General features: G+C 31.6%; 2 protein-coding genes and 1 long non-coding RNA gene across 4 annotated transcripts; 2 read left to right on the top strand and 1 right to left on the bottom strand.

Moving 5' to 3' along the window:
- Nucleotides 1–3,300: 3,300 nt before the first annotated feature.
- On the top strand, nucleotides 3,301–8,364 carry LOC120277277 (homeotic protein knotted-1-like). Of its 2 annotated transcripts, none has more exons than XM_039284051.1 (5): nucleotides 3,301–3,752; nucleotides 3,851–3,967; nucleotides 4,056–4,194; nucleotides 7,648–7,901; nucleotides 7,998–8,364. In XM_039284051.1, the coding sequence occupies exons 1-5, from the start codon at nucleotides 3,483–3,485 to the stop codon at nucleotides 8,202–8,204; spliced, it is 987 nt and encodes a 328-aa protein (XP_039139985.1). In that variant the 5' UTR covers nucleotides 3,301–3,482; the 3' UTR covers nucleotides 8,205–8,364. The 2 variants fall into 2 exon arrangements, with proteins under 2 accessions (XP_039139985.1, XP_039139986.1); XM_039284052.1 differs by having other exon boundaries at nucleotides 3,517–3,765; nucleotides 7,998–8,204.
- A 21-nt stretch (nucleotides 8,365–8,385) lies between these two features.
- Nucleotides 8,386–12,605, bottom strand: LOC120277276 (endo-1,4-beta-xylanase 1-like). The gene is made up of 5 exons (XM_039284050.1): nucleotides 12,507–12,605; nucleotides 11,132–11,493; nucleotides 10,325–10,502; nucleotides 9,675–10,211; nucleotides 8,386–9,598 (listed from the first exon to the last, which is right to left on the bottom strand). Exons 1-5 carry the CDS (start codon nucleotides 12,552–12,554, stop codon nucleotides 8,477–8,479), a joined length of 2,247 nt encoding a protein of 748 aa, XP_039139984.1. The 5' UTR covers nucleotides 12,555–12,605; the 3' UTR covers nucleotides 8,386–8,476.
- Nucleotides 12,606–14,370: 1,765 nt separating this feature from the next.
- LOC120278082 lies at nucleotides 14,371–15,156 on the top strand. The gene is made up of 2 exons (XR_005541557.1): nucleotides 14,371–14,765; nucleotides 14,844–15,156. It is a non-coding gene; the product is annotated as an uncharacterized LOC120278082 (long non-coding RNA).
- Nucleotides 15,157–24,574: the final 9,418 nt, after the last annotated feature.

The following is a 24,574-nucleotide window of genomic DNA, read 5'->3' as shown; positions in this document are numbered from 1 at the left end:
CTTATTTTAAAAGCATGTTTGTTTCTTGTTCTTATTTTACAGTGAAAATATACCGTGAAGTTCACATTATCATCTTTTTTTTTTTTTCCTTGTTTTCTCTCCATATTAAAGAATTCAAGTTGAGGATTAAATATCTTAAAATGAATTTTTTTTAGTTAGAGGGTTTTCTTCCCGGAATACAAATCAAAGGTATTTTCATCATTGTAAATACTAAAAAAACTGATTTGATGTTTGTAGGAACAGTATTTATAATTTTGCAAAAGTAAAAATCAAAGAAACAATTAAGTTAATATATAAATATTCAAGAGCCTCTAACTCAATTTTTCTCTGACAATAATAATTCTCACTTAATTGACAGCAACTATAATAAACACAGGCACATATTTATTTGGTTTTATATTTTAATTTGAGTTACAATAAGTTCATAGTTGAAGTATGCTTATTTATTTTGAGTTTAAATATGATTAGTTAATTTGAGTTGTAGAAAGATATGATTTATGTTGTTTATGATTTAATATAAAAAAATGATGAATGTAAACTCCATGTCTACGTAGGTTGTGTTGTAGCCTGCTGTGTTTAGTTATGGTAGTGTATTCACTAACATATTCAGTGGAGGGAAAGTTTCTTTTTCTTTTTCTTTTTTATTATCTAATTTTATAGTGTTTGTTTATGTTTTGCTTTCTTAATTAGTAAATTATTACATTTATATGCGAGTAAAAACAAAGATTACTGAATTGTCTATGTGATATAGTAACTGATTGTTACTAGAAATGAATGTCTTTTTTAGACAAATGTGAAAAAATACAAACATTGTAGATAGAGAATTAGGAATAACTAAAGTCAAACAACACCAAAAAAAAAATATTTAAAACTGAGATGACTAGGGTAAATTTTATACACCTAACTTGGTTTTAAGCACCATGTATCTTACTTACGTAGTTATTTTTGTTTTGAAGAAAGGAAAAACAATGCAATTATGCAAGTAATTATTATTATTATTTTTTTTTTTTGAGGTATGACAACAAGCATCAATTTTGAAGGGGTGTATATAGAAGGGAGAATTATCACACATACTCATTCTCTTGAAAACTGGGGAGCAGTGAGGAGAAATCGAACTCAAGTCTCTCCCAAATAAGAGGACCTAGAGTACTATTAGACTACAAGCCCGTTTATCAATACAAGTAATTATAATACAATTTAATTATATCATTTACATAGTTTTATTTTTAATTGTTTCAAGGTGAGAGAGTAAAATAAACCAAACTAAAATACAATTTACTAGCTAATATGGAATTATGATATATATAGTGAGAGACACACACACATAGAAGCTGCAATAGTACTAAACTGGGTTCTTAATTACTTAAATTCATGGATTAATTAAGATAACAAAGATCAGATTTCCAAGGTCCCACAAGCAATCCATTTTGCATCTACACTAGAATTAAACTACTTCTGTTCCATGAAAGCATTGTGATGTATACCCCTCATCTTCTTATATATATATATATATATATATTATGTTATATTATATTTCCCTGCTTTGGATGATTATATACACACTAAGATTTCATAAAAAGCGTATGTCGGTGAGCTTGATGTGTTTTGTTTATCAAGCCAAATCACTCCAAAACTTATGCTAATTAATGGAGTTCATACTTGGTAGACCTTTCTAACATTTAAGATTTTGTACGTAGTGTTAAATGTGGTAACAAAGTGGTTTTTCGAATATGATTAATTGATCAACAATATATATATATATATATATATATATATATATATATCAATTTTCATTACATGAGAAAATTTGAAATGGCTTCTATTAGTTACATAAATATTAACAATGAAGAGTGATATCAACTTTTAAAATTTTTTTTTACTAGTTTGTCATAATTGTTTATTTATTTTTGAGATGAAAATTATTGCGATAGTGAACTCTGTAATTACAAGTTTAGTATGCATGTGATCATTTTTACTTCAAAATATTTAAAAAAAAAATTAAAATGGAAATGAAAATTTCATTTCTTTTGTTCAGTTGGTAAAATAAATACATATTGCGTGAGGTTGTATATATTTATATAATAATCTTTGGGCCACATTACCAATTTATATATAATATTATCCACTATACAAACAATCACTTGCCAACATAAAAATATATTTTACTGAGGTAGAGACTAAACAATCATTAATTTGGCTTTAAAATAATAATAAAAAAAAATTCAATATAAAAACTTACACTGACATCATGAAAATAAGTTATCAATTCAACAAAAACAAAAATGGAAAAGTAGTACAATATTGATTTATAGATAAAATGTTTTTCATCACTTCATTCTCCTGATATGAACAAATAGAAAAACAAATCATTTTGAATTTCCCCCACTTAGTGCACATTGATATTCTATTTGGCTTTAAATAAAAAAACAAATAACAAATAACAACAAAAGAAGTATAAAAAGAGAAAAAAAAAGGTTAAGAAACATGATTAAAACACATCCATCTCCTAAATTATTCCCAATAAACAAACCTTAATAAAACCATATGTATATATTTATATACATATAATATATTCAAAGAGCATCTCTCTTTATAACCAAATCACTTCACTAAAGAATATATATATATATATATAAAATATAAACAAATCTCATCTATTACTTTAGAAACAACAGTAAAGAAACATCAAAATGTCTTATCAACCAACCTAAGTTTCTTTATTCCCTTGCCAGCCTTGCCGGTTTCCGGCCGACCACTCCTCCATCCATCCCTCTCCCTAAACTTATTCATTTTACCAATATATATATATATATATATATTTACATTTCTATTCTCAAAACATTCAATGTAATTCTCATATGTTTAAATGCTTTTTTTTACCCATCAACTTCCATTTATATCTTGCTCACAAAATTTATATCTAGCTATCTATTTACTATTAGGATTTAAACATGTAAGAAAAAATATTAATGAATGATAGTATTAATTTTTTTTAATAAAATATAAATAAATTATGTGTCAGAATATATGATAATATTTAATTAATTTTTTAACACATCTGCCTTATGAGTAACCCTAATTGAAATTGAAATTTGTTTTTTTTTATACAATACAACCCAAAAATAAAAAATATTGATACCGATAGATTAAAAGGGAGATCGTTAATCAAAATATCAATAAATAAATATTTAGGGACATTAAAGTATTTATTTATTTATTTAATTTTTTAAAAAAAGAAGTTAATACCTCCACCGGCACTACACAACATATACTTCATCTCTTCTAACTTGATTTGACATGGGAAAAGAAAGCCACCAGACATGGCTTTCACCTTTCCTCTTCTCTCTCTAGGTCTTCAACCTATATGGCTTCCTCCTTCTTCTGCTCCACCTCTCTAAGCCCAACCTAACCCTAACCCTAACCCTACTCTTCTACCTTCTTCTTCTTCTTCTCCTTTGAGTTTTTTCTTTACCTTTCCTTTCATGGAAGAGTTCTCTCTCTTAGGAGGCTTCATGTGCCCACCATCATCATCTTCAACTCCAGCTCAACCCTTGATGAATATGCATCCTCATCATCCTCATCATCATCACCACCACCACCATCATAATACTAACCCTAACTCCATCATGAAACCAGAAGCTTCAAGTTCAGCACAGCAAGATGGTACAACAAGAGACAATGAAATCAAGGCGAAGATCATCTCTCACCCTCAGTACTCAGCTCTTCTCTCTGCCTACCTTGATTGCCAAAAGGCATCCCTCTCATGTACCTTTAATCCCTTCATTTTCACCACCTTTTACTTCAACCTTTCTTCTTCTAAACTTTGTACTTCCATCATCAAACTCCTCAGGTTGGTGCTCCTGCTGATATTGTTGCCAAGATGGAGGAGAAGCTACGTACTGTTTCTTCTTGCCGCCATGATACTTCCACTCCTACCATCTCTGATCCAGAGCTTGATCAGTTCATGGTCATATCTTCATTTATATGTGTATATGTATGTCTTCTTTGAATTAATACTTTGCTTTGAATATAAACTGTTGATGATTTGGTTGCAGGAAGCATACTGTGATATGTTAGGGAAGTATAAGGATGAAATCTCAAGGCCAATACAAGAAGCCATGGATTTCCTCAAACGAGCTGAGTCACAACTCAACTCCATCACTAATGGCACTGTTTCTTGCATCTTCTCTCATGGTATATATATATATATACATATATATGTATGAAAATCATAGTTAGGGTTTGAAGGGGTGTGAGCTAGCTGATGATCATGTAGAACGTGGTACTGGTTGTTTCGTTGTTTCCTCTTCTGGTTGTAGGAACAACAAACTGCCATTCTTTCTTTATTTAGCTTACTTAAATCATCAAGTAAAGTCATCACGAGGCAATAGTGAAACACATCAATCAAACACTAATAAACTCTTTTTCTTTTTTTAAGCTACCGCTCTTTTGTCCCATTTATTATACTTTATTATTATTATTATTATTATTATTATTATATGGTGATGAGATTTGAACACTTGGATGGGGATGCGAAGCTTGGGGTTTTTTTTTTTAAAATTTTTTTTCTTAAGGAACCTTGCTTAGTTTATGGTTGTTTTTTTTTATCTTATTAAATACTTTGTTTAGTACTAACATAGGATGCTATTCTAGTCAAGCATCTAATATGACAACCACTTCAACAACTAGTTTGTATAGTAGTACTATATGTTGTCAATGGCAGTGAGAAGAAAGATGGTTTTTATAGCTTTTTTAGTGCTTCCATGGAAGAGTTCATCTTTCTTCCACCTGTTTTCCTCTCTCTTTCTTTTTCTTTTGGTTTTGGAGAAGGAGATTATAACATTTAGAATCTGTTTATATGTTTGGTCTTTTGAAGTTTAGGTAAGTAATATTTTTGAGGCTTTTTTTTTTTTAAAAAAAAACAAAGGCATGAAAACGTTTAATGTTTTAGTATGTTTCTTTGTATATAGAAGCATTGTTTGATTTGTTATTTTTTTTTTTTCAATTTAATAAAGTTATGTTTCTGTTGATAGTTGGCAATTGAGGATGATGAAGAGTTTGATTAGGGTTTATGTATGACTGAAAACTTTATATGACACGTGTGTAAATTTAGGAAGATCAAGAAAAAGGAGATTGTCAAGTTTCTTTTTCTAGCCATGATTCATGAATCTTCTCATATAGAGATATATATAGCATTATATGGTAAATAAAACTAATTTAAAGCCAAACATATCAAAAAGAGAATAGGTTTGAATTAAGTGTATGATTAAGGAGTAGCCAAAGTGTTGCTTAAAGTTTAGTGGTGATTCAATCAGACAGAATTTAAAGCTAGAAAAGGACTTTTAGTCTGCCCAAAAAATATTATAAAAGAAAAAGAAAAAGAAAGAATTGAGATACTAATTCACTAATTCTAAGCTACCAACCAAAAACAATAATCTAAAGAAAGGAAGATCTTCATTTGAATGAGACCTTTGGACCCATTTTCATAGCATAATTCATTGTAATCAACTATAAAATCAAATTTTAGAGTGGAAACTAGATGCAAATGGTTCAATAAGATATGTTGAAATCTTACCTTGTGTTTGCCTGGTAAAAATAAATTTTGGGGCAATGCTATAAAATCCTAGGGGTATTTCTTTTGCCATGGATTATCGAAAACTCTAGGTCTTATGGTCATTAAAGGAGTCTAAAGTTGAAGAGTAGTGGCATGAATGCTATTATGCTAATTACTCAACAAAGTTTGTGACTTTATTATTGAAAACTCTTTAGTACATATTAGAATCATGATAAAATGGTACTAGTCTCAATGACTTTACCAAAGTTGGGAGTTTCTTCTATATGAAAAAGGAAGTAACAAGTTTTTGTCTAACAATATATATATATATGTATGTGTGTCTATATATATATGCGTGTGTGTACATTGCAGTGGTTTTAGTATAGGCAAAACCATGTGAATAAATATATATATGTCTTGTCTATTTATTGACTTGCCAACACTCTATACCTACACTGTCCATGCATGCATGTCCCATGCAGTGCAACCATTAAATCCTTGAGGTGACACACAAGGGATCTGTGGAAGCCTAGAGATTCTATAGCTAGCTCCATTATAGGTCTATGTACTAGGGTTTAGGGTTTTGGGTGTATGTTTTCCTCTTACATTGTGCATAAAGATCATAAGTTGGTGAAATAGTCTAAACTTGAATCCTAAGCATAGTTATCATGTTACACCTAAAAGATCATTTGTTTTATTGGTAATTAGGGTATTAGTTTTAGAGAAGAAAACCTATATTATTTTCACAAAACCCTAATTAGGTTACTCATCATAACCCTTGTTATTGCTCACCATTAAGTGTTGATTAAACCATATTTGTTTATACTGTTTAGTTTCTCAACTCTAAGCCTTAAAGTAGAAGCTAGGTGTTAGGGTGTAGGGTTTAGTTGTAGGGAAGATGACATCTCTCATTCTCACAAACCTTAGTTAGGTCCTAGTCAATTATGCAAATGAAAATGGATATTAATTACTTTAGTTAATTACCTTCATAGTACTAGTTTAATCATCCTTGGTTGTACCAACGTTCAATCTTAGCTTAACCCTATATATTTTTCCACTATATTTGCTTATCATAGGTGTATGTTGGGTTGTCATGTTGAAGTCTAATTTTAACTAAGGAGCTTGTTATTTAAGAAGGATAGGTTTATGTTTTTAGTTTTTTTATTCTATGGTGGTTGATGAGACTTGTTTATTTTTAAATATAAGGTGTATACCTTTTTTATGATAATATTATGGATTATACACATTATTTCTAAGTAATAATGTTACCACACATTGAGTAATTAATATAGTTAATTATATTAAACTTCAATTTTTAGCTCACTCACATTTTTCATTCTCTGAAGGGGTTTTTGGTTGGTTGTAATTAGTTGTCTGAATTCTGAAATCATGTAAATTGAAGTAAATTCGATGTTTCTTTTCTACTTATTCACTGTGGAATGATATTTGCAAATATCAAAAGTACTTAACAAAATAATGTTTGAATGTGAGTGTGACTAGGAAGTTTGTTTATCATGTCATACTTATGAATGTTCAGAGATAAAATGTATAATTTAGATTAATAACTTATATTTTTGTCCCAGTGTGACTTTTTTTTCATTGTGGCAGTGAAGATTTAGTTCTATGTGTACAAAACCCTAATTAACCCCTTGGTAAGTTATATGAGATCCTCATATAAGAGTCTCATATGTTTTGAAGGAATGATTATAGATTAATTCATCCTAAAGTTTAAAGCATTTCGTTACAGTATTATATATATATATGCTGCTTTCGGTCGTTTGGGGGCGAATTCGAGTTCATCTGTTATATACTCAAGCTTGTATCAATGGCAATATTTTGAAGTACTTCACATAATGTTCACAATGCTATGTGCTTTCAACAAGGCATGTTTGATTTGTAGTATAATTCATGGCAAAGTGTGCATGGCTTGTTTGCATTCATTTTTTTTCGAAGTAAGTGCTTACTTTATAAAATAAATGGTTTTGGTGCTTTTTTCATGAGTGAGTCCAAATAGGCCTATAATTATTTGTTTCTGTCATAGTGATATGAACATAAGAATTTGCTGATTGATTCATATGGAGGCTTAATTGTAGATGACAAATGTGATGGAGTTGGCTCCTCTGATGATGATCAAGATGGCAGTGGAGGAGAAGCAGAGCCGCCCGAGATCGATCCCCGAGCTGAAGAGAAAGAACTCAAGCACCATCTCTTAAGGAAGTACAGCGGCTACCTTAGCAGCCTACGGCAAGAATTATCGAAAAAGAAGAAGAAAGGGAAGCTGCCGAAAGAAGCCAGACAGAAACTTCTTAGTTGGTGGGAACTACACTACAAATGGCCGTATCCATCGGTACAAAAATACAAACAATATATTCAATATATTTGATGCAGAATTTTATTAATTTGTTCTAATGAGAAGAAAAATATAAACAATGATGTTGATCAGGAAACCGAAAAGGTGGCATTGGCAGAATCAACCGGACTTGATCAAAAACAGATTAATAACTGGTTTATCAACCAAAGGAAGAGGCATTGGAAGCCATCAGAAGACATGCAATTCGTCGTCATGGATGGTTATCATCCACAGAATGCTGCTGCTTTCTACATGGAAGGACAATTCATGGGCGATGGCCCTTATCGACTCGGTCCCTGATCGATCTCAATGTATGTATTTATGTATGTATGCTTGCGTGCACCATTATCGCAATTCTCCTATAATTCTTAGTTCTGTTTATCCTTTGTCATCACTACTGTTTCTAAGTGTAATTAGAAAATGTTATTTATATATTTCATGTAATTTTAACTTATTATTAGCACAATTCTCTTCTCAAACATCAGAATTAATCCATCAAATGATGGCATTTATTATAGATATGTAATGATCATTCATTCATACATATATTCATATAACATTGATAGGCATTTTTATAGCTCTATGGAAACCTCCAAAGGGGAGTCACCGTTGTCAACAGTGAACATCTTAGTGAACTTCTTGGTCAATGTATCAATTTCAATACCATAAGTTCCTGGAAAACCTCTGAACTTGAACTCTCCTTGATCGTCGATAGAACCACGAGCATGAGACAGCCACTCATGCTTAAGAGCTAGAAACCGCTTTCCGGCTTCATTAACCTCACCTTCGGCATCAACCAAATGACCATTGTCCCTCATGAACAGCTCCCAGAAACCCCAAAGCATAACTCCCTCCACCGAGGGATTCGCGTAAGCTTCACGAAGCATGACCTCCAAGTCATCGGCTCGAATAAACTCATTTGACGATGATACATCCATTTCGGTGAACCATGTAGGTAGTCCTAGTGTCCCAAGTTTATCCAACGCTGCAGAAACTATTGGACCAACTGGATTGTCTATATGTCCTTGTACTCCTATCCCTCCAACTGGTGCTCCTTGTTCTTGTAAATCAAGTATCTGTTTTATATACTTCTCAGGAGTTGCTCTTGTGTCAACTCCGTCCTCAACATGATAATCATTCACAAACAAGATTGGAGAAGGATCAATCTGTTGTGCAGTTTTAAACATTGAGGCTCTAATGTCATTTCCAAGCCTATCTTGAAAGAATGAACCATGAAGCATTTCATTGTTAACATCATAATGTCTGAATTTGCCTCTGTATCTTGTAAGAAGACTATTGAGTCTGTTTTGCACCGCATTCATTAGATCATTTTTGTTCAAATTCTGCACCCATGGCTGAACTACAGATTGAACTTCCCAGAAAATACAATGCCCTCTGACTTGTATCCCATTTTTATTGCAAAAGTCTAGTAGTTCATCGGCGTCGGCATAGTTGAGTTGCCCTTGCTGTGATTCAGTCCAGTACCATTTCAGCTCGTTCCCGAACACCGCCCAGTTGAAGTTCTTCACAAAGAAACTGACAAAGTCTTCGTTGTCTATTGTCGATCGGCTAATGCACGTCCCGATTGGGAAACTATTCTTTATCTGTCTCACTTTCACTACATTCCCGATATCTGCGCAGAAGTTCTTAGTGTCCAGTCCCGATATCTTCAGAATAACATCCCGTTTTCGAACCTGAGAAATCAATATAGTTCTCAAACACCGAAACAACGGCAATACATGATTTAACATAGATTAAAAATTGATATACCTTATCTGTTAAATTCTTCAAATGCTTGAATCTTGCTTTCCTATCAACAGGAAAGATTTGCAAACCTGCAACCATTAAATCAACCCCTGGAGAAGGACCTTGAACATAAACAATAACTCTAGAAGGTTGAGTCTCAATCCTGAATGATCCTGCAACTTCATACCACCTCTCATCAACTGCTTCAACTTGACCACCATTCACCCACTGACTATCAACACCAAGAGCAACATTGATATTCTGCGGACCGGTCTTCGCCGAAGCAACACGAACCCAAGCGGAAACTTGGTATGTCAAGTGAAGCTTCAACTTGTCTGTGATTGTTTGAGCAGGACCCATCCATGTTTGGGTTCGATTAGTGACCGATATATAACGGCCATGTAGGGGTTCATGTGTGCCTAATGACTCTCTAGCCATTGGAGGAAGTTCATGTGGTGAGCCATTGGCAATGCTTAGAGTGCATGGACCAAGAGGAAACCATCCATTCAGGTTGTCACTGAGCTTGCTGTTTTCAAGTATATTCACTTCAAACTCCACATCCTACAACAACATATAAAAACATACATACACATACACATACATATGTTATATAAGATTAAGATTTGCATGATTTGAAGATAAAAGAGAGAGGATTAATGGAGATGGAGGAGGACCTGGAAATCAGGAGGGGAAGAAGGAGGGAGTTTAGGGGCATGTTTGACAAGGAGAGTATTGAGGAGAATATCAGTACCAGGTGGCGGACCTTCAATGTAAATCACTGCTTTTGAAGCTACACCATTCAACAGAAACTTTCCTTGTAATTTCACCCAATCTTTATCTGTTGCTTGTGTACTGTTTGACAGTGTTCAACAAGTACACAGTTAAATTTTGTTTTACTTTTTTTATCTTTGTGAATTAAAGAGAACAATAAATTCAAGGTTAATGCAAGTTCTAAATCTCCAAAAGTCAAATCCTTAAAGTCTCTATTTCTTAGCATTTTCACATTGTCAAGTAATAATATTCTAAATGAATTTTCATACCCTAAAAGCTAAACCTGTCTTATTCATGAACTTGGTCAAATCACAAAGTTTTTGGAGTCTAATAAATTCAAAACACCAAGTTAATTAACTTGCAATTAACCCTAAACTCTCTCTTCCTTGGCATGGTCAAATGAAAAACCCTAAACCCTAATCTCTCTCTCTCTCTCTCTCTCTCTCTCTCTCTCTCACACACACACACACACACACACAAAAAAGTCATATGTTTGACATGGTCAAATGATCAAAAGCCCAAAAAATCTCTCTCTCTCTCTCTCTCTCTCTCTCTCTATATCTCCTTTCATGGTGACATAGACATGAATTTTGATCAATATAATGGTCAAATGAAAAATCTCCAAACCTTAAACACACAAATAAAAAAAAAGAAAACTAGCAATTTAAAAACAAACATATACATACATATATATATATACACACACTCACTTAGCAATGCCAATGTATTGTTCACGTCCATTTTGACCTTGAACCCAAATGGTTGCCCTAACATCTGCAGGACCAGAGGAACCAAAGATCCTAACAACTGCAGTGACTTCATACAAACGCTTGCGCTGCACACTGCTACTCACATCCTGCTGAATTCCATTCCAGTTCTGCGTCCTCTCCGTCGCCGATGCGAAAGCCTTGCCGGTCATCGGCACCACCTTGCCATCTCCCATTGAGTCATGCACTAGGATCTTGCACCCTCTTCCTGACCAGTTGTTCAATCCATCCTCAAACTGTGGGTTTACTATTATGTTCTCTTCTTCATCTTCACTTCTCATGCCTCTTCTGTTGTTTGTTTCCTCCTGTTTGTCAACATTCATTCATTCATTCAAGTGATGCTCTTAATTATATCATGAAGCTTGCTTTAATTTCATTAATCTTTTGTATTGTGAATTAGTTTATTAGTTATTGTTAATGTTAATTAATAATCTAATATTAGATTATGGTTTTTTTTGGCATCGTTGTAGTTTCTAATTTTTATTTTTTTAAAATATGTAACATGTTTGACAAATCTGTATCATTTTTTAAAAAAATATGTAATATGTTTGACAAATCTGTATAATTTTTTACTTTTTTTAAGAAAAAAATAATTTTTTAGACAAAAAAATTATTTTATTTTTTGGTTATTTTTTTTCTCGATATGCTCGTCATTAGATTTTATAAAAATATTTATCGGTTTCACATTCAAGTTAGAGGGATCAAGTTCAGCTCACAATATTATTTTTAAAGACTTATTGGGATTTGTGTATAAGTATATATAATTATTTTTTATGTATTAATTTTATATTATTTAAATATAGTTTTTTTTTAAAAAATCTAAATTATTTTTGAATAGTTTTAACATATATTTTTCACATTATTGGTTGACTAAAATTTACTTAATTAATACTAATTAAACATAAATACTTTGAAATCTAAAAAATATTTTTCTAATTTATTACAGTTGTTTATAATAAATTATTAAATATATATATTTTTAAATATTTTTTTTTTCAAATGCTTATTATAAAAGAAGGCCATTGCAATCAAATAGAGATAATATATATAAAATAAAATACCAAAAAGAACTAACAATAGTGAACTTGTTTTGCATGTGCATATATTTTATATAATGTAATTAAAGAAATAAAATTATAATAACCATTCTCCCATCATCTTTACAATATTAAAATGTTTCCTCCTAAAACTTCTATTTGTAATCTCTAACAATATATATACAGTATTGAGTTAGGAAATTAATAACCTTCATATGAGTAGGAAAAGATATATATATATATATATATATATAGGAAACTAATTAAATTAATTTACTCACCTTACAATATTCCTCAACATTGCAAATGTTGTCTTGCATGTCAGCCATGAAACTAAACTTTGTTGTTGTTTAATGTGAGAAGAGTAAACAAAGAAGAGAGAGTATTGAGAATTGATGAATGGAGAGCATGGATACACGCTCCAAATATATACTACTACACCACCCTTCATTTGATAACGTTTCTTAGCTTTGTTATGACTGGGATTGCAAGTCACACAAAGTTAATTATATATATTTTCTTTTTTTTTTTAAATAATGTACAGAGGAAAAAAAAGGTTTCGTTGATGCATATTATTTACTTAGAAAATTTTTCTTGGAGTTTGGGGTACACATTTGTTTGAGCTTAGTCTTGCATTGCAATAGAAGGCTTGAGCCATTAGAAAGTAGATATTAGAGTACTAATATACTTTGGAGTAAAGGGAAATTGGTTATGAAACTTAAACAAATATACTTTGTTTAAGTGGGTTAAATCTTAACTTAAGTTGGAAATAACACTAGGGAAAGCTGATAATTTAAAGATGAAAATATAAAATTGGACTTTGATTAGAAGAAAATGCATTTATTTTGTTCCTGAACTATATAAATATATTTACTTTGATCTCAATAATACTACAACCACATGAACTAGGCAATTATGTTTGTTTTAACTAATTCATAGAATTTTAAGTAAGCAAAAAAATTAAAATTATTTATTATACGAAAAATTGGTATGCTATATATAAAATTACAAAATAAACATTATTTCATAGTTAAAAAACTAAAATCAACATTTGAATTTAATTCAGGAAGAAGTATTGTAACACTGATTTTTAATTAGGTTAATTAACACTGATCCTTAACACTGATCTTTTGATTGAATTTGTTGTGTTTTATAAATAAGTTAAAATCTCTAAATCTTAACCAATTAACTTTAGGGCACATATAACCCATTTAAATAATGATACTGCTATAAAAAAATTAAATTATATATATTATTTAAAACACACGAAAGGAGAAAAATGGATAGGACGAGGTGGGGGTGGGGGCTGTTAGATGTTGATCTTTCTTAAGTGATTAGGGTATTTTATAATTAATTTGTATATAATTAATTTGTATAAAAAATATGTATTTTTTAAGTGATTAGGGTATTTTATAATTAACAATATAAATGTTAAAAAAACTATATATCCCTATTTTTTTAAAACACTTTTCATATATATTTTTTTATTTTAAAAGATCCCTCAAATTTATATTTCAGAAAAAATAAAAAATAAAATTTTGACTTTTTTTTCAACTTCTTGCCGTCTTGGACATTCGGTTGGTTGTACTGTTAAAAAGGGAAGAATAGGAGAAGTGAAAGGAAAAAAAACAGAGATACATCAGTAATTTAAAAAATTATATGAATAATAATTATTTTCATGTAGAAAATAAAAAAAAAAATTTACAAAAAGACTTGCAGGATAATTAAAAAGGGAGATGGGTATAACCTGAGAAAAATTTGTGAGAGAATTAAAAGGTATTTCCCAATAATTAATTGTTCGATTAAAACTACCCAAAAAAAAAAGAAAAAGAGCATTACTCATCATGCATCTCCTCAAATAACAACCCATTTTTTAAATATAAGATGCTCATGTGATCAGTGCCAGCTATTAGTACATACACTCACTGCCACCCTCACCCTTTCATGCAAACATATCACCCTTTTCTCAGTACCATATATTCATTTTCTCAATGCATTTACTTACCACCTTCTCCCTCTCATAACATAAAAAAATATATATATACATATATATATATATATATATAATATTTATATATAGATTTAAGAGAAAGAGGATAGTGATATGGTCTTGGCGTGTTGCACTGGCTATCTCTCTGCACACTCCCAACAACACAAGCAAACAAGCACAAGCACAAAGAACAAGCACAACATCCCACCCATAAATAATCTCCAGACCTCACTGATCATCATAAAAAGATGGCAAACATGGACAAGTAGACCATAAGAAACTCAAAACAAACCACCATCCTTACTTTCCTTTCACTTCTTCACCCTCATTTTCTTTAATTAATTCCTCTCTTCTTCTTCTTCTTCTTCTTCAAACTCCTGCCAATTTTCAAGTAGTTGGTAGTTTCCATGCATGCCAATGCCTAACCTCTCAACATCATTCATTCATTCATCCTAAACCTTAACTTCTCTAAATCTAAATGTCTCCTCTTCTCCTTTCCTTCCTTCTTCTTCTTCTCCTCTCTTCTGAAGCTAGATTTCTACAACCACAGGTATATATAGATATATATAGCTAGCTCTTTATGAATACATGCAGATATATATTTATATATGTAATGCATGGCATGCAGGGAGGAGAGAAGATGATGATGGTGATGATGAAGAAGAGATCAATGATAGGGTCAAGGCCACCAAGTTGTGAGAAGAGATCATCAACATGCATGGCATGCAAACAATGTGAAGCTATACAAGTGCCTGTAGTGCCACAAGATCACAAGAGGAGTACAAAAACCACACAATCTCTCAAAGCAGTTGTATTCATTTCAGGCTCATTAGAGAGAGATAACAGCAACTACAAACCCATGAACTGGAAATGCAAGTGTGGAAACATGATCTTCAATCCATGACCAACTTGTATTTTTAGTTATTACTACACTCTTTTTTTTTGTGTATATATAAATATATATATATATATATATATATTTTTTTTTTTAAATGAAGTGTTAAAAAACTTTTTCTTTTATAAAGAGTTTGTGATTTGTTTGGTTTGGGGTTGTTAGAACCAATGCACATGCTATCTTCATGAAAAGTCTTGTCTTGATGTGAATGAGAGGATCCATTGAATGATGTTTGAAGATCACAAGTCACTGGTCGTCTTCTTCTTTTTGTCTTGCAGTGATAATTGAGATGATATTTTTTAATTAGCTTTTTCTATTTTAATTTCTTGGCCTTTTTTATATTCAATGCATTATTACATTATTTAGGGTGAGTTTATTTGTTAGTCCCTACCCAATTTTGTTATAACTAAATGATCGTTAGGATTATTTTTTGTATACATATTGTTATAACTCTCACAAATACCTTTATAAAAAACCTTCTAAAATTCTAAAATCCTAAATTTTATTTTGGTTTTGAAAATTTTAAACTTAATCTTAGAGGGTATATAGCTAGCTATCACCTAAAAAAAACAAATGTCAACCAAAATAATAAAGACTTAAACAAAAAATATAAATATATAATAAAGTGGAGGGACTTTTTTTAATGAAGTGAAAACTATTTCAATTATATTTGTTAATATTCTCTTATTAATGACATTTGAATCACCACTAAGACTAACTCTGATAACTCTCTGTCACTTTTGGGATGTGTGCAATCTGAGTACCTCTGGTTTACTTTTATCATCACTGATCTCATAATCATGTCATTTTCTAATCTATTCTTACAAATGTTTTTTTTACTTAAATAAATATAATCTATTTATTTTAATTTAAACTAAATTTCTGAGCTATTAGTTAGGAACACATGAATAAATTTTAGCTGGGGCTGTTTGGTAGATAGTAGGTAATGTAACTTTATTAGAAAGTTCCATTTACTTAAAAGTAACTGTAAAATAAATTTTATCTCATCCAATTTTACACTATATTAACTTATATTCAAAATAATTTATAAGATGAATTACCGGAAAACTTTACTCTTACCATTATCAATTGTCCTCCATTCACATAAATTCAAGCTCTCACTGCTTACATGTTAAAATTTTAAGATGAAGCATGAAATTGGTCACCCTTACTCACATTTTTCTTTTCTTCCTTGGATCAAAAGAAGATAACAATGCTCTATTGCTCCTCCCTCAAAGACCTCTCCAATTCCTTCTCATTTGAGGTGTATCTTTGAATTTCTCACTATTTAATTTTGATCTATTCTTTAATGATTTCAATTCTATCTATTTGATATTTCTTTCCCTTCAATTCGTTATATTCTCTTAATTTAAAAAAACTCAAAAACTTTTTTTAGTGGATGCTTGAGTGGTATAACTTATTATTTTGTTTATGTGATTGATTTATGTTAAATGTGTTGTTTATGCTAGTAAATTCAAAACTTTTATCAAGTGGAGATGTAAACAATTATATTGAACAACTGTCAAATAGACCCATTCATTTCTTAAAACTAAAACCATCTCTAACCCATAACCCTAAATTTTTACCCCAAATTCAAAATTTGGTTCTACTACATCAAATTATACTCCAACCACAAACTCCAAATCTAACCCTAAAAGAGAATATTCTTTTACACATCTCATGTTTTATTATTATTACTATTCAACCACAATGTATTTGAAATTAATTATTTTCAAACAATAATTTAATTAAATATTATTTACAATGCAATATATTACTAATAAAAATTATTTAAAATATTTTTTAATTTATGATATAATTTATTTAGAAATTTAATTATAAATTGTTTAATTAGTTTGATAAATAATTAATAAACACATCGTTGATTACAATTTTAACAACAAAAATAAAATTACTTAATTAGATATTTTACATTAAAAATCATAGACAAACATTCAACAAATGCATAATATTACAACATAATATATGAAAGAAACATCGTCTTATCAGTTTTAAGAATCTTCTTAGTATATTGCTCCCACAAATGCTCTATCAATGCATTGCAAAGTGCAAAGTGAGCTTCTTTGTCATTAATTTGATTATATCGAGTCACAAGCTTTTCAAATCGAGCATTTTCATCTTCGATGACTTCCATAGTTGGTCCAGGCATATCTGTCGATTCTACAATTGGTATACTGAGATCTCTCTTGTCCTCAACTATCATGTTATGCATGATAATACAAGTTGTCATTATGTCACATAAGGCATTCTTGCTCCAAAAACGTACATGTCCTGCAACAATTGCAAATCTTGATTGTAGAACTCCGAACGCACGTTCCACATCTTTCCTGCACAATTCTTGTTTCGTGGCAAAGTACTTTTTGTTTCCTGCTACGTGGCTCATGAATAGTTTGCACAATAGTTGACCATTTAGGATATATGTTATCAGCTAAATAATATCACATGTTATATTCTTTGCCTTGAGCTAAATTAGAGAGTAAATGAGATGATTCTAACACATTTATGTCATTATTTGTACCTAGCATTTCAAAATAAGCGTGCCATATCCAAAGATCATAATCGGCAATTGTGTCAAGAATAATGGTTGGTGACCCATATCGACCTCTGTATTGGCCAGCCCATGTCGTGGGATAATTTTTCCACTTCCAATGCATACAATCTAGATTGCCCAGCATTCCAGGATAACCTCATTGTTGCCCAATGTGTAGCAACCTTGCGATATCATTGGCATTGGGAGTTCGAAGATATTGACTCAAAAAAATCTCCACAATTGCACGACAAAATCTCTTCAAGCTTTCAATGGTAGACTCACCAATTTTAACATACTCATCAATAGCATTTGCTGATAAACCATATGCTAGCATCCGGAATACGATAGCCACTTTTTGTAAAGGTGATAACCCAAGTCTACCAAGGCCATCTCTTTGTTGTTGAAAATAGTTGTCGTGGCTTTGAACTACATCCACCATTCGAAGGAACAAAGATCGAGATATTCGATAACGTCGTCGGAACATATTTTCATTATATCGTGGATTTTCCAAAAAATAATCATTAAACAAGTTTTGATTTGCTGCTTCATGATCTCGATGTATCACTGCATGACATGGGATGGGGCCTCCATGGACAACCTCATTATTATGAAGCATGAGAGCAATTTGCATAATCCTATTATTATTATGAATTATTCAACAAACTATTTCATCTTCTGATAGCGCTACATCTTCTGAATCACAGGAAGATGATTTTTCCAATTCCGACATTGGAAGTGCCTCCAATATTAAAATTCATATGGAATGATAATAAGAAAATTGATTTAGAGAATAAAGGAGCTAACAAAGAAAAGATAAAACCCGGTTACCCTACAAGGTTGCCAAAGCGTCCCTTAATATAGGAAACCAGAAATCACTGTGTCATCACGAGTCTCTTGTGTCCTCGCATGTCTACCTGTGCCAGTCACGGGTCTCCTGTGTCCTCACATGTCTGCCTGTGATAGTCACGCATCTCCTGTGTCCTCACATGTCTGTTTGTACCAATCACGGGTCATCGAACTAGACACACATTATTTATAACATTGTCTACAACACATATTTGTTACCTTTGATTGAAAATGACTCCTCGTTAATCTGGATACACCAATGCAGAGGATATTTTTCTTTGTCAAATTTACATGGAAATTTCTCAAGATCGGATTATTGAGGTAAACTAATCCGGAGAACGTTTTTGATCTCTAGTGGAAGAACAATATGAGAATAATAAAAATAGTGACTGGATATCTTGCAATGCATAATCTCTGAAGAAATGATTTCAAGTAATAGAGAAGGATTGTCAAAAGTTGAATGCATGCATTCGACAAATAGAGAACTTAAATCCTAGTGGCACTTTGAAGCAAGATATTGTAAGTATATCTTCAAAATTCTTCCATATAAATTATGTATTTTTTTTAGCTTGACATTACAAAATTAATACAGTTAAGTCAAGCAAAATTGTTGCTAGGACAAGATCCAATATACCAAAAAGGTTTTAAGTTTGATCATGTATGGTATAAGGTAAAAAATTTTAAAAAATTTAAGGACCACATGCTCATTCCAAGGAAAATGTCTAGGAGACATAGCGTCAATTTTCTCTCCTCCGAGTCAGACAACGTAACACCTGAATCTCAATCTGTGGCATCCCTTGGATTGTCACAATTTTCAATTAACCTAGATGTGTATAGCGGTGGAAACTCTTCCCAATGTCCGGGAGGTGTGAAAAAGGCTAAATTAATAAAAAAAAAAAAAAGAATGAAGCAGATCTTATATCAACAATAGACAAATTGTAAGAAGATAACCGACAACTTATTGGAGATACTGAAGAAGTAAAATTCAGATAAAATGGTTATGAAAGAGCTTAAAGAAGAAAATAAGATCTTGACTACATATTTGAGTATAAATATTAGTGATCCTGATATGCATGCTTATATTCAATCTGAACAAGCACGAATTATATAAAAACGAGAATACTTTCAACAATCACATCCTTCAGCCTCAAATCCCTTTGGAAATTATTTCGATAATTTAGGTGGAAGTGGTGTTGATTTCCCAAAATATTGATTTGTTAATATAATTAGTTTTTGCGTTAAATTAGCTTTTATTATGGTTATTTAATAGCTCGGTTTATTATCGGTAAAATATTACTTATAATTAAAGTATTAATTATATAAATTAATAACTTATAATTGTTATTAGTTATAATAATAAAACTAAAAAATATTGAGTAAAAAATTATAAAATAGATGGGACCCCAAATTTGGGGTAGAAAAAGAAGGTGGGTTGGAGCCAATCATGACCCCAAATTTGAGATTTGGGGTCATGGTTGGAGATGGCCTAAACAATGAGAAACAGAAAAAACAGTTTGCTATATATTGTCAGAACAAAACTTTAGAATGAGCTTCTTATAAAAATAACTATTAAAAGAGGATTTAAATTTTGAATCTTATTATGTTAAGGGTGATTTTATGTTGAAAGAATTCTATGTTTAATAAATAAACAAATTCAATTTTACATTTTCTCAATTAATTTGTAGGGGTTATCCAATTGTTGAGTGAGTGATCTAAGGTCGAATCCCCGCGTCTAATACTATATGATATTATGTAAATAGTGTAAAAATGGTTTAATAAATACTATAATAGTACTTTCACTACTGTTTATTTTGTCTCTTTTAAGGTGCTGTTTGGATCCCGGATTGATGCCTTAGGAGTAGGAATTATATGCAACCATGCATCTCACTCCCATGTTTGGTAATAAGGAAATGAGTGAATAGTGTATTTCCATGGGATTGGGATTACTGAATGTGGGTGTGTTGCATTGGTAGGAAATTTTGGGGGTTTAGTTCTCCTTAGTATTGAAATTACTTTTATGCCCTTCATATAATCAAAAAAAATTTAACAGTTTATCTTCTTCCCGTTGCTTCATCTCATCGTTGCTTCATCCCACCGCGAAGCTCGTGACATGCGTCCCCACCTATCGCTTCCTTCACCTGATCGTATGTCGCCATCTGCGATGTGGTGATGATCATCACCCTATTCACCATTAGCGGAGATCCGCACCACAGGCTCGTCACTCCCTCCTCTCTCACCATTCACGAGATAGCATCCACTGCGCTCTTGTAGTTACGGTACTACGCGACGGGGAGGCGACCATCGGCTTGCATCCGGACCATGGCGATGTGAGCCGGGTTGCTGACGGATCTTGCGGTGCAATGACAAGATCCCGTTGTCGCCGTGGATGACAGTGGCGGTAGGGCCTTCAGATCTGAGGATCTGAACACCGATGGAACACCGATGGAGATCAAGCCGGGCCGGGGAAGTGGGTGAAGAGGAGCATGGCTTTTCTTCTTCATGATGTTAATATCATTATTAAGTTATAAAACACAATTAACTAGCTTAATTTCTATCATATTAATATCATTTTAATCATTATTTTGAAAATTATAATTCAAGTTACCAACTTTTTTCTTTTTATGTGTTGGATTCGGATAGTTTTTAATAATAATAATAATAATAATAATAATAATAATTATTATTATTATTATTATTATAATAATAATAATAATAATTATTATTATTATTATTTTGGGATTTTGGATAATAATATCAAAATTAGTTAGATTATGTTTTAATAACATTTGTTAAATTATTTTGGGATTTTGGATAATGATATAAAAAAATATAATTTATCTAGAACTAGATTTTGTTAAAATAACATTTGTTAAATTATAATAATTAGTTGAAATATTTAATTATGTTAAATTAAAATAAATAATTAAATATATTGTAAATATCTAATAACATGTTAATTATTTAATATTAAATATAAACTATTGTTTAGCAAAATATCATTCCATTTTTATAAAAGGGCATAAGTGTAATTCTACCATATTTCTCTCTCCTACTTTTCATATTCCTAACCCTCATTCCTTCCAACCAAACACCTTCATCATTATCCTTCCCTTTCCTCCTGTTCTCATTCCTATTCCTCCATTCTTTTCATTCCCCCCCTTCTCATTCCTAATCCGCAATCCAAACAGCCCCTAAGGGGAGTTGTACTCTTCATCTCTATAGGGTTACAAGGTATGAGAATGTACTATTGTGGAGTTATGGTTTCTGATAAATTATCTTGGATGCATGTGACAGGCTGTTATTGCTTCGTGTATAAGCTTACCCCATATAATAAATTCTTGAAGGATTATTAAGCTACCATAACTAGTGCGCCAACATATATACATATCTGCCTCTTTAACAGTCTTTTGTTGGTAACACTTTTCATTTTTATTTAAAAAAAACTAAATTTAGAATGGTTTGCCACATCATCCTGGCACGCCTTACCAATCTTTTAAAAAATAAATATTAAAAAAATAGAAAAGAAGAATATGACATAACAAATTTATTTGTCCTACCATGTCTACGATTTAAATACTTTTATTAATTTCTTTTCTTTTTAAATGACATAGCTATGGGGCCACATCAACATTATACAACGGAGTTAAATAAAAAGATTAAGTTAGAGTGCCAAAATGCACTTTGTTATGGTTAAAGAGATAAAATGATTTTTGGATATAATTTACAATCATTGATGAAAAAATGCATTTTCACACACAAAAATTAGATTAAAATAATCATATATTACTTTATATTAAATATTTGATTATTTACTATTAAAGCAAATTTCTAATATTAAGCAAAAACTTCTTCATTATCATAAAAGAGTTATAAAGCTAATTAATGAAACAAATTATTGATGTTAAGATGGAGAGAGTTTCAAGATTGGCTATTGAACTAGATTTGTAAGACAAAAATCAATTTTTTCTTTTAAACATAATTTGTTCTCTTTGTTCATCTTTCTCTCCCTCTATATTTTTGTTGTTGGTGCTAATCCAAGAATTTTGTCGGTGATAATCCAAGAATTTCATCGGTGATAGTAAACAATTCTGTTAGTAAAAGTGTTAATTTTGTTGGCGATAATACGAAATTCTGTTGGTAATAATAAAACATTCTGTTGGTCTAAATATTCCGTTGGTGAAAATACAAAATTCAGTTGGTAAAAGTGATAAATTCCGTTGGTGATAATACCAACTTCCGTTGGTAATAATCCAAAAATTCCGTTGGTGATAATTCTAAATTCTGTGGGTGATAATAAGAAATTCTGTTGGTAATAATCCAAGAATTCCTTTGGTGATAATAAACAATTCCGTTGATAAATGTGCTCAATTTCGTTGGTGATAATACGAAATTCCGTTAGTGATAACACCAAATTCCGTTAGTAATAAACAAAAAAATTCCGTTGGTGATAATACTAAATTCTATTGGTGATAGTTAACAATATTATTGGTGATAATTAAAAATTTTATTATAAATATATTAAAAAAAATTAAAGCTTAAGAAAAAATAAATAATGTTCATCAATGGAATTTCCGATGGAAACTATCACCAACAGAATATTCCATTGGGGATTATATGAATTTCTGTCACTAATATGTTCTAAGGTACAAAATCTTTTTTGTTTGAATTCTGTCACAAAATCAGTCGGTGATATTGACTTTCACCAACGGAAAAATTCCATCTCTAATGCCCTTGCTTTTTTATAGTGCTTATGAGATTACACATTGATGTATCGCTAGTTTTGTGAACAATTTGTTTGAAGACAATTAACACCTAAACAAAAGTGTTAATTCATGCATTGAAACCTTTTTCATTGTCCAGTTTTAGATTCTCATCAAATATAAATTAAATAATGATGTTATCATAAGAACTAAAAATGAGCATAACAGAGTAGTTGGCTCTAAATGGGGGAACAGGCTGACTTAGCAAACCCACCAGGCGGCAACCGTAACCAACTAGTAGGCCACAATCATAAATGATTAGCATTGTAGTGGGCTTAATGGGTTTGGTATTTCCTAAGAGTAATGCTATATAGCACTACTCATTCAAACAAAATGGTTGCACTACTAACGTGGCACACTTTCATCTCTCTCCTACTCAGCACTCTAACACCATTGAAAAAAAATTAGGCTCTAATTTTTCTTCCTCTTCTCTACTTCATCACCGGTCCTCATCTTTGAACCATCATCGAACCCTTCGCCGGTCGCCCACACGCCACCTGCTGCCCGCCGCCTTCATCTTTGCAATCGATCATTGTCGCATTCTCCGACCACCATCATTGCACCTTCCACCCGACGAGTCTTATCTTGTTCATCATAAAGCTAGGGCTCTTCTCCCTTTGTGAGCTGCCTTATACCTATTTTCAGTTGCCTCGTCTCCCAATCCAGGCATCTCCTTTGTCCCTTGTCTTCCCTCTTCCCGCACTATCTTCTTTGCACTTTGTCTTCCCTCTTTAAGCGCCGCCTTAGCCCTAACTCTCCTCCTTTCCTCGTCTCCCTTTCCCTTCGGTGAAGCATTACTCTGTAATTTCTTCGGCTCATATAGTGTTTCTCTTCTCATCAGTTTTCTCCGCTGATGGTGTCTTCACGGTCGAAGGTATCGGTTCTTATGCCTTAAGTCTTCTTCATTATGGGCTTCTCTATTCTCTCATTGAGAATGAGGCCTTTCGTTTGATTCATGGGAGATTGTCTATCAATGTTATTTGAATGTGATTTTGTGGCCTTGAAATTTCACATTATGTGTTTGATGTGTTTTTTGGGCAATGATTGTATTATTGCAAGTTCTTATGGTGAAATGTTGTGAATGGAAATGATATTCTTGGTTTGGTATGGATTGTGGGTTGAAAGCAAGATCTAGTGGTATGTTGGTTTGTTTGTTGTTGAATTGATGTTGATAATCCATTTAGGAATTTTCCTTCTCTTACACAATTTGGATTTAGTACTTGTTTTGTGATTGTTGATATAGTTTATGGTCTGTAGAAGATTTTGCACTCATAGCTTTTATTTGATTATGTAGTCTATGACATATA

Source organism: Dioscorea cayenensis, chromosome 15, assembly GCF_009730915.1.
Source record: "Dioscorea cayenensis subsp. rotundata cultivar TDr96_F1 chromosome 15, TDr96_F1_v2_PseudoChromosome.rev07_lg8_w22 25.fasta, whole genome shotgun sequence".
NCBI classification, from domain to species: domain Eukaryota; kingdom Viridiplantae; phylum Streptophyta; class Magnoliopsida; order Dioscoreales; family Dioscoreaceae; genus Dioscorea; species Dioscorea cayenensis.
This window is presented reverse-complemented; position numbering and strand designations above follow the sequence as displayed.

What these genes read in the sequence shown, in the direction of transcription:
- LOC120277277 (XM_039284051.1), top strand. Translation starts at nt 3,483, where the DNA reads ATGGAAGAGTTCTCTCTCTTAGGAGGCTTCATGTGCCCACCATCATCA. An exon ending in CCTACCTTGATTGCCAAAAG is followed by an intron (nt 3,753 to 3,850) that starts GCATCCCTCTCA and finishes CAAACTCCTCAG; the next exon opens with GTTGGTGCTCCTGCTGATAT. An exon ending in CAGAGCTTGATCAGTTCATG is followed by an intron (nt 3,968 to 4,055) that starts GTCATATCTTCA and finishes ATTTGGTTGCAG; the next exon opens with GAAGCATACTGTGATATGTT.
- LOC120277276 (XM_039284050.1), bottom strand. Translation starts at nt 12,554, where the DNA reads ATGGCTGACATGCAAGACAACATTTGCAATGTTGAGGAATATTGTAAG. An exon ending in ATGTTGAGGAATATTGTAAG is followed by an intron (nt 11,494 to 12,506) that starts GTGAGTAAATTA and finishes GTTGACAAACAG; the next exon opens with GAGGAAACAAACAACAGAAG. An exon ending in CAATACATTGGCATTGCTAA is followed by an intron (nt 10,503 to 11,131) that starts GTGAGTGTGTGT and finishes ACTGTCAAACAG; the next exon opens with TACACAAGCAACAGATAAAG.